The sequence below is a fragment of the Atractosteus spatula genome, chromosome 14 (genome assembly GCF_055471065.1).
Source record: "Atractosteus spatula isolate fAtrSpa1 chromosome 14, fAtrSpa1.hap1, whole genome shotgun sequence".
Classification (NCBI taxonomy): domain Eukaryota; kingdom Metazoa; phylum Chordata; class Actinopteri; order Semionotiformes; family Lepisosteidae; genus Atractosteus; species Atractosteus spatula.
This window is the reverse complement of record NC_142719.1, coordinates 42,333,006-42,346,497: the sequence shown is the minus strand read 5'-3', so window position 1 is coordinate 42,346,497 and position 13,492 is coordinate 42,333,006. Positions and strand designations below refer to the sequence as shown.

General features: G+C 43.9%; 1 protein-coding gene across 1 annotated transcript in view; it reads left to right on the top strand.

The window, feature by feature from the left end:
• The first annotated feature begins 9,363 nt into the window (after positions 1-9,363).
• grk6 (G protein-coupled receptor kinase 6) overlaps positions 9,364-13,492 on the top strand; it is a 36,563-nt gene continuing 32,434 nt past the window's right edge. The window contains exon 1 of the mRNA XM_088932244.1: positions 9,364-9,526. Coding sequence (XP_088788370.1) covers positions 9,475-9,526 — 52 coding nt within the window. The 5' untranslated portion in view covers positions 9,364-9,474. The remainder of the gene's footprint in view (positions 9,527-13,492) is intronic.

Genomic DNA, 13,492 nt, shown 5'->3' with positions numbered 1-13,492 from the left:
CGAAGAACACCGCCTCTTTTACAGTATAGTGTCCCTGTCACTATACTGGGGCATTAGGACCCACACAGACTGCAGGGTGAGCGATCCCTATTGGCCCCACTAACACCTCTTCCAGCAGCAACCTTAGCTTTTCCCAGGAGATGTCCTGTTCTCCCATTCAGGCTCACAGTGGCTGAACTTTAGAGGGTTGTCAGTTGTGAGTTGCAGGGCGATATAGTGTAGCTGGCAGTAGATCTATGCTTCAATTACCCATCACTTGTCATTACAGAATTCATCACCACCAGCAACAAAATGAATAAAACATGGACTCACAGCCTCTCAAGCTTGAACAAACCCAAAAAGGCTCGACTGGAGACACTTAACACAATTTGCTTCATGTTTTAATATACATTAACAGGAAACAAAGTTTTATGTTTTATTTATTTCTAGTCTCAAAAACCATGTAGCATTTAGATTTACTTTTGTCCTGAGGCAAGTGTAATAGGTCTTGGATGTGAAAAGAACCTATTGCAGTGACTTTACTTCTCAGGACCCCCAGAGCACTCAAATCTCCTGTCCTCTGAAAGCTGACCTTCTAGCATAGTGGGATTCATGTGGGATCAGTCATCTTACACATTACCTAGGCCCTCACCATACGTAATTGTATAGTACTGTGTATGTATTAAGATTTTACTTAATACATTAATTAATAATTAATAGGGCAGCGGAACATGCTGAGAAACGTTCTTGTCTGAAAACATTAGGAGCTGGAAGCCTCGAGGGCAGGCTGGCTCCGCGAGCCGGGCAGTTTTGTATTTTCATACACACGCACACACAAACACACGCACCATCTGTTAACACAGCCCGTACAGCCGAAACTCCCAGACAGACCAAGCCCAAACTGCAGAAGCCAGCAACAATCCTGATTGCGGCTATCCAGTAAAATAATTCTGCTCTGCTTAATCCTTTGATTTGTTATCCTCAAGAGCCACGTTTAAGACAAAAGGCATCAGCACCATCTGCCCCTCTGTACTGACAGAAGGAAATCGATTGCCGAAGGATCCACGTGTGAGAGCAGATTTGACATCGTGTTCGCTTTTCTCTTCAAGACAAGAAAAAACGAGACATTCGTTAATCCAGAGACACTTTTCAGACATAGGGCTGTTTTATTACTGTGAGGGCTTGCAGCTCTCTGCCTTGTATACTCAGGTGGAAAACAGGAAATACCTATGGTATTGACACATTTATACAATATCCTTATTATTATCACTAATTAATTGACTTTCTTTGTCAAAGGAGCATCGATAGAAAAAGATTTTACAGAAAGTAAAGAGATCATGCTTAGTGCTGCAGGTGAAATATCCCTGATTGCAATATTATTGAACACATCTTGATAAAGAGCTGTTGAAATGAAAGAACCAAGTGAATGTCTGCAAAACTACAAATCAGGGTTGAGTAAAAATCTGAAGTGTTATTGATACACTGTGTACATAACCTATTGGGCTGAAACTTGTATCCAAAGTGACTTACATCTGGACCCATTTATACAGCTGGTAGTGTTCCAGGGATAATCTGAGCACAGCTGGGACCTTCCTGTTAGGAGTCGAGAGCCCTGAATAACAATCCACTAAACAAAGTTTGTCTCCTGCATAAGGGGGTTAAGAAAGCTGTTGGACAGAACTGAAAAGAATATAGAGCCCAATTTAAAAAAGGCTTGTAAATCAGGTTGTGAACTTTATAAAGCCGCTGTATGTAGGTTGCCAAATCCTTGCAAATATTTCCTAAGAGGAAGCTATACTAGTAAGGTCTGACTACAGAGGAACAGTTAGTAACCTTTCTTACTTATTATATTAGGAGGTGATTATTCTGTTTTTGTAATATCTGCAACTCTGGAAAAACTGATAATCATTTTTGTAAGAACCTAATAGAAAATAAGAGACTTTGCCAATTCAGTGTGGTTAAATCACAAAAACTGATTGCACATTATAGGTTTTGAGGCTGCAATTTATAATATACTGCAGTAATAACAGTCATTTTGGAGATGTTTTCATCTGGAGGGACTTAAAAGACAAATTAGAGGAAATGATACATCTGCAGCACTATGGTTTTCCATCGTATTGACAGTACGGAGGACAAGGAGTTCAAGAAACAGGCCCTTTCTAAAATAAAATGCTTGTTAACTAGCTGGAAGAATCCAAATATGAGACAGATTTAGAAGAGTGTGTAGATATTAGTTTTTTTCTTATCATGACCGTGTTTGATACAGTAATAAGGCCAACAAAATGTTTGAAAATGTACTGTATTACTCAAAAATGTAGAATCTAGAAAAATAAAGGTTAAATTATACTATAAATATTAACCTTTATTTGTAATACTATGTTCTGTTTTGAGCTGCATGCTATAAAAATTCTGGTTCTTCGATCACCTTACTGACGTTGGATTGGAGAGAAGTGGACAGCAATCTCACGTTTACAGACCCCCACCTGCTGTTTGTCAATGTCTGTGATTATTTCAGATTTATTGTAATTCAGCGTGGATAGGAAAATAAACAACAGCAAAACTACTAATAACAATGATGGTCAATTTTACCAGCAAGTTTTACATGCTGATCTCTCATTTGCTGGTGTAGAATCTAAGCAAATAATTAAATAAGTAAAATTAGTCTATGCATGTTGGCGTTTATCTGGAACACTGTGCTCTGTTTCATCTCCAAGCCAGGAGACAGATAGCACTGCTCTAAAGAAGATACGAAACAGGGTGATGGGACCATACCCCCCGTCTGAAGGGAAAGTCATTCTTCAGCTAATAACTTTAGCCTGGATCACGAAAACTGCATTCAGGTACAAAAAGTCCTGAAGGACGTACAGGGGTAAGCCACGTCCAGGAGATATCTTGAAGGTCAGCAAAGATAAAGAAAATTACGTTTAGAAGCATTCAGGACAGAAGCCAGGAAGAGTCAAGTGGAATCAGGAACAAAGTCCTGTTTTGTCTTTTTCTTTATCACTATTTACAGAGTCCTTGGGTTTGGAAACGCACTTTATGAGTAACAGTCTAAATTATTATTATTAGATATTTTTTATTATTATTATTACTATCATTATTAGCCATATACTGTATTTGGAAGCTCTCTGAGTCCCTTAAGACATGACCTGGTGTAAGTCTGGGATCACTGTGGCTAAAGTGACAAGGCTCAGTGCACTGGGTGAGTTAGAGAAGTGACGTCCCCTCTGTACAATACAAAACTCACCTGCCATCCGCTGTGCAAGCTAGGGGATTGTTCTCTCCTCTTATCGATAGTCTTTCTTGGGCTGTTTTGTTCTGACATGTGCAGAGCATCAGACTTGGGTACATTTAGAGGGTCAGTAAGAGAGCTGCATGTGGCCAGGGCAGGGTACTGCGTGGGCGCTCTGGGTTACAGTATATCATGCCTCTGGGGATATCTATCTGGAGAGGATGATCCTCTGAACCAGTGTATCTATTTTTTTTTACTCAGAACAGAGGAAAAACGGGTGGAATCCTAAATTCAAAGCCCCCCCCCCCCCCCAACGATCTTGGATTTGATGGCAGTTTTGTTGGGCTGCCGTGAGACGTGTCTGGGCAACAGTGCACATTCCCTGGGGATGGATGAGCTGAAAACTCTTCTTGTGATCCTGCAATGTGCTTCTTTTCAGGTTTTGTACACATTGTACGTCTGGCTAAACAAATTCCTACCACTGCGTAAAAATGTAAATGCTGCAGAGAGACTTTATTGCCCTTGAAAAATGATTGACTGTCTTGTAAATTCATTCCATCCCCATTCAAATGGGAGAACTTACTGTGACTGAAGGCAGAATCTTCTGTATGAAGTCCCATAACTGCCCACCGGGTCATTAATTTAACTTCCCATTGATACACTCATGATCGTACCTAAAGATTGAACATCCACTTGAAATGAGCTATTTAAAAAACAGACCCAGATATTTACGACAACCGTGAGGAGAGATTTTATCGCTTCAGACCTCAGCTGTTCCTGAAATGCATTGCTACTGTACTCCCCTGAAAGGGAACCTGACAAAACTGCAAAATGACCAGCACTTTATCGTTCTGGAACAACCCCAGTATCCAACGGTGCACCTTCGCCACACACTGTTTTCTTTTTTGACAGACCATTAACCTGATGTTAACAGTCTAGAGTGGCTGCATTCTCAGGAATGTGCCATTACAGCCACCATCTGTTGCCACCCCTGTTCACTGCCTGACATTATCATTCGCAGTTGCTGGAGAAATATAGTCAACAGGCCCTTTTGCCACATTGGGTTTAGGAGGCAGGCGTTTCTCCAGCAGCACTGGGTGGTGGCAGTCAGCAGTCCCGAAGACGCACTACTGCATGAATTCAGGCTGCCATCTTGAATGTGCTGTTCATTCATCAGACGTCTAGTTTATAAACCCAAAAGGTGGGAAGGTGCTTTGTAAAGACCATGTAGGTCAGGATAAGCTCCTATAATCCCATGGCCACTGACTGAAATGAATACAATTCTCCCACACTCCTGTAGAATATCCCTGCTCTCTCACTCTCCCACACTCCTGTAGAATATTCCTGCTCTCTCTCATTCTCCCACACTCCTGTAGAATATTCCTGCTCTCCCTCATGCTCCCACACTCCTGTACAACGCTGCTTTAAAACACCTGAAGAAGGCTCCATGGCCAAAACGTTGTGTTCTCTTTCTTCTTTTTTTCAGCATGGAATAAACCTATTACTTGTTCCTTTGCTGCTTTAAAACGTCTGTGTAACTACTAACTTAGGTGCACATTCTGCACTGCCAGTGTGAGCTGGTGGCAAAACAGTGAATTCGAAAGCATGGGAAAAGGAAATAACTCGCCATTCTTTTTATTTAGCAGGAAAGAAAAGGAAGAAGAGGACTGTGAAGTGGAGCTGAAAGTGACAGGGTACTGCTATCACTGGCACTCTTTATAGGGGGAGGAGATTCACTTTTGCCCTCACTGAAGCTCAGCCCAACTTGAGCAAGAACCTGGGCAACACACAGCAGCCATTCTGCACCACCTGGATGACCAACAGCAGCCATTCTGCACCACCTGGGCAACACACAGCAGCCATTCTGCACCACCTGGGCGACGCACAGGAGTGAGAAAAAGTAGGAGAAAAGGAGTGAGAAATTCACCAGGTGAATCAAGGGGAACTTTAGGGAGGCCATATTATGTCAAACCAGATTGGACGCTGAGGTTATGAGCATAAGAACATACAGTTTAAAAGATCACAAAAGAGAGGAAGCCATTCTGCTCATCTATGCAACTTTCTAGAAGCTCAATCTTTTTCTTCATTCTTTTAAAATTATGTCATCAAGCATAATAATACATTTCAATATTAAATGGCAAATGCATTTTTTACCAAATATATTGTTTTTATAATTACTTTAAAAGGGTCAGTACACAGTGTAATACAGATTTATGGAAATAAACTGAAAATGCTGTATTAATCTCGGAAGGGATTTCAGGTGAGAAAATAATTAATAAAGTTGTAAACCTAAACCTGACCCATCAGATACTGTATGTTATTTTAATATGTAACATGTTAGATATAACTTGCAAATCATACATTTTCACTGAGTGAATTAATCTGAGATGTTTTTGTCTCTCCCTCCCCCTAGACATATTACTCTTGGCTGCAATATATACACTGTTGAAACTGGGCTTTTCTCCTTGGATCTTTAATTAGAGCCTTAGATTCAGGGTGCTCAGAGCAGGCAGGACAGGCTCATGGAAGGTGTTCATAACTAGTTCCTTGGTGCAAGGTGTCCAGAGTGCCCAGTGCTGGAGAGTTGTGGGTTCAGATTCCTGCTGGCTCTGCACCTGTACCTCCAAGCATAGACATTTCCCTCCAACTGCTCCAGTTAAGCCAAGTGGAAGGAAAGGTTCCCAGCATTGCTGGGGGGGGGGGGGACACTGTGATGGACGACTGTCCTGTCCAGGAGGGAGTCAAGTACAAGATACAGAATCTCTATCACTATCTCACTGTCTCCTTCACATTCTGTTCCCATACCTGAGTGTCAAAAAGGCAGAATGTTTCTCTCTTTGTCTGTTTTGTTCAATGGGACCACAGCCTGCATTGTTACTGTGAGACACGTTTGCAGATATTCAGGTTGCAGTGACCTGTAATGGTATTATCAGAGATACACTCCAGAGGAGGGAGAGAGATAGAGGTACATGGGTGTCAGGACAAGTCATTCATCAACTGCTGGTTTATTTCTTCTTTTTTTAAAACAACAAAGGCAGGCAACAGTCTCCAAAAAAAGTTGCAGATAATGTGCAAATTATCACTCATCCTAAAGTTTCGCTGGGACTGATTATCCAGCACTGAGCGTACAGCACTTCTAGGTAGTGTGGGAATGCTAGCCCAAACAGAGCAACCCTGCAACCTGTCTCTGGAGGCCTCTGGGCATCAGATTCGAAAATGTTACTCAAAGCCAAAAATATGAGAGTAAAACAATCAAAACCATTTAAAAAAGCTCTTGGAAACTGATCATCTTCAATAATGGTTCTTTAGGCACATTTTTAATGAGCTGAAGATTCAAAAATCAATAACCATTTTACAGTTTCTTATAGCTGGTTGAATTCTTGCCTAAAGAAGATGCGCTGTTGAAGAATATGCATTTCCAAGAGGGTTTATCGGTGCTTTGGATAATTTTAGACTCATATTTTTGGATTTGAAGAACATTTTCTAAACCTTTGTTTCCTGGCCTTCAGAGACAGATTGGAGATTTGCTCATTTGAAACCCTAGGCATACAGAAAAGGAACAAATTAGCATGTAATATTAACAATATATACTGCATATATATTACAAATGGTAAAGGCACATTAAATAGAGAAAGAATCACATAAACAAAAATATCCATGTCAAAAATGACATTTAACAAATCACAAGGTTCACATTAGAAGACATCACTTTTGGAGATCTGCAGAGCAACACACTTATCTAAATGGCATCATTTCAATTAAACATGGAAACATCATGAGATTAACTGCAGGATTTCAAAATGGGATGACCACAGTTTTTTTTTTAAATAATTTGACTTTTTAATAATAAAAATTCAGAAAATTGATAAAGACAATTAAGATTATAAATAAAAAGTGAATGATCAATGACAATGGTGTTTGTCTCAAACCACAAGGTTTGTTTTCAACTGTTACAATGCTTATAGGAAGTTTCGGAAATAAATAAAAAATGTGTAGAAATGTGTAAAAATACGCATTTCATTGTCGCCGCGACTGGAAACAAATCGCCCATTACAAAATAAATCTTTCCGATAATAAACACACACTGATGTGCCAAGATACAAACGAACTGAAAAACAGTCCACATCTAAAGGAAATACAGAATTATATTACACAATCAACACTTTGCAGAGCGATAACAAAATAATCTTTAACGTTAATGCAGGTTTACCTCGATAACAAAACACACGCCTCTCAAGAACTAGATATCTCGCTCTTGATCTCAGATCGGTGAAACCAGTGGAGGATGTCCCAGGGAAAGAAACAAAAATATTCTCGCTCTCGGGACTGCGTAGGACGTGCAGAAAATCTCTTCCGTCTCTTCTTTCAGTCTCGACTCTGACTGAATCACACGGTTGCACAGGGTCTCGCTAATGAACCACAGTCAGGTGTGAAGAGGACCAGAAATAGAGACAGAGGGAGAAAGCAGTACATCACGATACTGGCCACTTAACAGTCAGAGTCACGCTAATGAAACTGTCATTTCCCTCTAAATCACAGCCCTGTGCTCATTCCCATTGCACGTACTCAACCTATCCAGAACTACTGATAGATATTGACATTCAAATTCCGGCTTTGCGTTTTAAGTGAACCGTCCCCTGGACTCTGTGCCTAGCGTCTATGCTATTTATGGCCGCTAGATGGCAGGATATGCAAAGCGACAACAACCAGTGACGGTAATTATTGGTATTAGGCACAAGCTATTATTAATGCTTAAAAAAAGGGTAGGTTTTAGTTAAAGCATGGAATCTGTATAATCTAGTGAGTTTTACAGAAACTACAAGGCACACATTAGAGTGGTCTGTAAGATAAAAAGCAGTCACAGTTTATTTATTGCCATAGTAGCCAAACTCAAACGAAAAGCATTACAAGCCTCAAGCTTAAACCGATCGGATCTCAGAAGCGATGCAAGTCCGGGCCTGGCGAGCACGCCAGCACCTGAATTCCTCTCTGGTATTGAGGAATCCAGTCCACGCTTTTAACTGGTGAAGCAATTTCTCACTTTTCCACCTGAGCAGCAGCGTTAATAGGGCAGCTGCACCCAGATGGTGTCTCTGAGAATACAATTTACGCAAGGAGGAGTTTTGTAATCTTTTGGGATTAAACCCCATGCATTCTTACAAGAAACTGTGATGATAAATAGGTGCAAAATTAATCCAGATTGGAAACAGCTCCAAACCAGATTTTTTTAAGAGCAAAACTGGAAGCAATCACATTTTTTCCCGGCTTTTTTTTGCTACATAGAGCACATTCACAAGACGCGTCGCGCGATTTATTGATCAGCTACCACAGAGCCTAAGAAAGCTGAAGTTTGGTTCAGGGGTAATCAGCATTTTAATTGAGGTGGAACCTAGTGAAGGACTTTGATGATGTTTTTCCTTGTTTGGTTTGGAGACGGGTACGGTTATTTTCATTTCCGCGTGAACTGTGCTAGTGACAGTTTGAGTTACAGTTACCTGGTTAGAGGGACAGTGACACAGGGGAAAAAATGTGGTTTATTTCAGTTTCGGTTGCACTGTATTTTTTTTTAAATAAGTGACTGTGTATTTCTTCGACGGAGAAAAGCAATCTGACGCTTTGCTGAAAGCCAGCGTCGTCTAACAACGAAGAATTTCACCCTGGTTTGTCACCCGCTGTGAGCTTTGACAGCATCGCAGCGCCTGCAGGTCCGCAGCACTTGGGGGACCGCGCCTCGCATCAGGACCCGTCCTGGACTGGACTCTCCGTCCTCTCATGAAGCAAAACGCGGCACCTCAGACAATTCACCTTCCCGGCTGCGGCGGGGACTTCAGGGAGACAAGCCGAGGGAGGCGTCCTCTTTAACACATCTGCAAAGAAATTGCACGTTACGTTAAAAAAAAAAGAGGGCCGCTTATTACACCGAGTGCTTTTAGGCAGGAAGTTGTGCAGCAGATTCGACATGCATCACACATGTACATCAGGGGCAGCTGCCTCTTCAGTCCATATAAGGGCAGGGAGGGGCGTGGTCGCGGGAGGGGGCTGACCAATGGGCGCCGCGGCCGGGCGCGAGGGGTCGCCGGGCGCGCCAATGGCGTCGGCGGGGGCGGGGCCGGCCGGTAAACACCGGGCAGCCGGCTCGGAGCTCCGGGGCGGAGAGCTTGGCGCGGAGTGAGCGGACAGTCGGACGGGGGTGGGGGAGGACACACTCACTGCCAACCCGGCGACGAGGCTGGGCCTGTGGTACCCGCAAGCCCAGGAGGATCATGGAGCTCGAGAATATCGTGGCCAACACCGTTCTGCTGAAAGCGAGGGAAGGTGAGCCGCGGGAGAGACGGGGGGGGGGTATCTTGTAGGTTGACAGCTCTCGCATCCCCGCCTTGATGTGCTAGGAAAGCCCGGGGATTCCCCGAGGAAGCGTAGGCCACACGGAGATCAGGGCGCTGCTGCGAGCGGACTGCTAGTGCCTTCTTTTTTTTGTGTGCCTTTCACACATCTTTTCCGAGCGCTAAGCGCGTCCATCCAGCATCATTTACTTCTGCAATGGGTTGTGTCTTCTGGCTCCGGGTGTAATTCATGTTGTTGTAACTTCGCGCACGGGCTGCCGTGCGCGATAGGGTCGGAGCCAGGATGCATCATCTGGAGGTATTTTGCCTTCTCCCTTCAGCGCACCTCCTAGCGTGTGTGTGCATGGGCAGATGTTGACCTGCGGTGTCCGGCAAGGTAGTAAACGCTCAGGCGTGCGACCTCCCCGGGGCTGATGCCGTTTAGGCAGCCTGGCAAGTGTGAATCGAGAAATCTCTCCGCTCCTCAGTTCTGTGTGGGACGGGGCTTTGATTTCAGGGCTCCTTCTGGCACACTTGACGTGCATGTCCTCGCAACTTCACTGGGAGGGAAGGAAAGGAGAGCGCAGAGCGCTGAACTCCCGGGTCGCCGGGGCGGAGAGAGAGGGCTCCGTCTGGGCCAGCGAGCTTTCTCATCCCTGCTTGCTTTCTGCTGTGAACGAGGACGTCGACACCGCTTCCTGATTTAAGAAAAACAATTAAAAAAAATCACGAAACCGACCGTCAGTGCTCTCGGTTTCGCGTCTGAGCGCTTCTTCCCGTGTCGCGCTCGCCTGACGCACGGGTGTGCGGGCGAGATCTGTGCACACCTGCCTTGGAGAGGCAGCTGGACTCGGGTCCCATTTACTGGCGCCGGCCGGCTTGTCGCCCGAAGGGGGTTTGCTCGATGCCCGGAGGCGACTCTACCTCCCCGTGTCGCAGACCCGGGCAGTGGGCTGGCCCGAGAGAGGTCGTGTGACTGTGGTCGCCTGCCTTATGAGCAGCAGCGCCGTCAGTGATGCGCAGGCTGCGCGTTTCCAGCGATAACAGCCCCTTTCTCTCGCAACCGGAGGAGAAGAAGGTGACGGGGGAAATTGCTCTATGTTCCTCGCACGTTTTGCAACGGGCTCATTCTTGCCCTTCACACACACAACAGCGCATTACAACTGCGTTTGTTGAAATTGAGGATGTGGGGACATGTGGTCATGGAAAATTACACCAAGGCTGCAGTTCATGCTCGTTTCAAAGGCGTGTGTGTAGCCTGTTCTCCCTAAATCAAGATTGTCCCGGGTAATTTTCTCATAGTAAGTGTTTGACATGAAAGGACATAAGGCCATAGTCTGTTTTTTTTTTTATCTCCGTCACCTTTGCAGATATGGATAAAAAGTCAAGGTGTTGGCAAGAATGTTTTTTTCAGAATAAAAACAATGTGTGCGCTGTAACACACTTAACCTCCAAAGAATCAGGCCCCAGTAGACTAAGTCGAGCATTCCTTGGTCTCTGTTTTTATTTTTCCTTTTTCCACAATAAAGAACACCTGGGCACCTGTTACCTTGCAGAAGTCCCTGGAGCCAGAGGTTGACTTGTTGCTTTTACCTTGATATTCACCTTCGCCCTGACATCACCTTTTGGCTGAACAATCCATTACATACAATTGAAAAAGACTTCATCTAGATCCAACCTCTAAGAGCTCCTTGCACAACTACAGCACTTCCAGCAAATATCAAGTATTCTGAGAAAAGGTCCTTGAAGTTACTCCAAAGGAGCTAAATTCAGCTGGTAATCTTTTTTGCAATCTCCACCCCCTGAAGACATACGTATGCTATTAAATGTTTAGTTATTTAATCTGTTTGTTCATTGTTTTGTCAGCTGAATGGTAGAGCATCATCCGAGCTCAATCTCTTTAGAAGCAAATGATTTCAGTGCAGTTCTGATGAAGAGATAAGCTCTCATATGTCAATGTTTGCTTTCAAGACTTCCACTCTGTGATATTGGTGGCATCCCTCGTGAATACTTATGGCTTCAAGAAAGTCAATCTTGTTATTTTAAAAGGTGAACTGCAAAAGTGAAGCAAGCACCAGTTTCTGGAATTAATTCTCAACTAGCAGTAGATTATCCCCAATCGTTTTCTGCAGAATTCAAAGCTTTGTTGATGTTTCCTGGCTTATTCCCTTGTGCTGTTCCAGGGCAGAACACTTCTAGCTCTTCTGTCAGCCACAAGAACCTTTTATGGTCGCTGACTCTGTTTTGTATGATTGCAATCGCTTTTATCAATTCAGGGATCTCTGCACGCCTGCAAGTGATGAACTCAATCAAATTGTGACATTTCTGTTATCTTTTGCATGCACAGCACAAAATGTTTTCCTGCTGAACCTTGTCTCGGATGTCACTTTTTGACTTTCTCTTCCCCACTCTGTCTGTCCTGCTGCTGCTATGGTTTGGTCATGTGCACATTGATCACACCGTGTACAGTTCAGAGTCGTAAATTTTAAAAATAATTTATTCCTAAAGATTACAAAGAAGAAAAGACAGTCCAATCCATCTGTTTTTGAAGAATCCCCGTCAGTCAGCTGTATCTCCTTAACCCTAACACACTAACTGTGGCTTCTTTGGAAATGCAGGGAACTCTAAACTGCTGTGACAGGCCAAAATATCAGCAATGCCCCCATCAAATATTCTGCTGGGGTGAACGTTTGAACAGGATGTGGTCTGCAGTCTGCAGTGTTTTGAAAAAGGCTCACTGGAGTCCAGTCCCATCCCAGTATGGCCCGGCATCTGTGTTGTGCTGGTTTGTTCAGTTTCCAGTAGGGTTGAGATCTGGGGATTGCTCTGGCCCTGAGATGCGATGGAAGTCTGTCTCTTCCTCTGCAGAAAAAGCCATGCATTGTTTACCACCGAGCGAGAGAGATTATTGACGGGGGGTTCCGGTTATTTTGGCCACTGGCTGTATGTTGCGATTTCCATAATGAATCAGTCAGGCAGTTGCCTGGGTGTTTGTGAAGGGCCTGGGTGTTGCATCGAGGCAGACTGTAGTCTCCTGGCCCGAGCTCAGTTGCTGTGATGCGTTGCAGTTCATGTCTTGCACAGAGTTTCCTGTTTGCTCTGTTACTGGGCTGCTTCTACGCGTCTCGACTCTGCCATTGTGATGGCACAGCCGTGAAGCTGACGGCGGAAGTCTGTGGTGAAACGGGCTGAGGGGAGGGCGGGTGAGCTGTACTGAGGAGCAGGGAAGAGGGGCCAAGTGGTGAGTTTCCACCTTGTGGGGGAAATGAGCTTTCCAGAGCCCGTCTGCGAGATGCCCGGGCAGACAGAGCCCAGCTGTCTGCTCTGTTTTTTTCCACTTGTGCACTTGTTTACAGGTAGTAGCATGGCTTCTTTGCCTGTGTGTAAAACCTGGACTTTTTATGGGAAATGGAAAGAAACTACTTTCACACACCTCCTTGTTGTCTGTGCTCCGTGCACAAATCTGTGTGTTTTTTTAACTCATGGCTGTTTTACCTCAACCTTCAACACATTTCAACATTTCATTTTTAAGAGTACATATAGACAATTAAGGACAAGCTGTAGAACTGGACTAAATATAGGGAAACAAATAACAGGCCTAGTGCAAAGCAAGGGTGATCCATGCAATCATTGGTGTCAATTGTAGCGATTGAATCAAAGGGCTTTCCTCAAGTACACATCTGTTTAAGAAGATACACTTTTGGGAAGCCAGCAGCAAATATTGGGCTTGCAATATCAGAGCTGAATCAAAAGATTGCTCATTGTTTTTTGTTTTCTTTTTTAAAAGGGTGTTTAATTGTTATTGTCTTTTTGCCAGTCTTTCCACTGCCTCCCCTTTCATATAAGTTATATATTTGTTAGCTCTACGTGAAACTCTTGTGCCGGTCTGGCCGTTATTAGAATTATAATGTGAAACTTGTCAGATTTGTCTTTATACCTGTTCAACAGCTGATTCCAG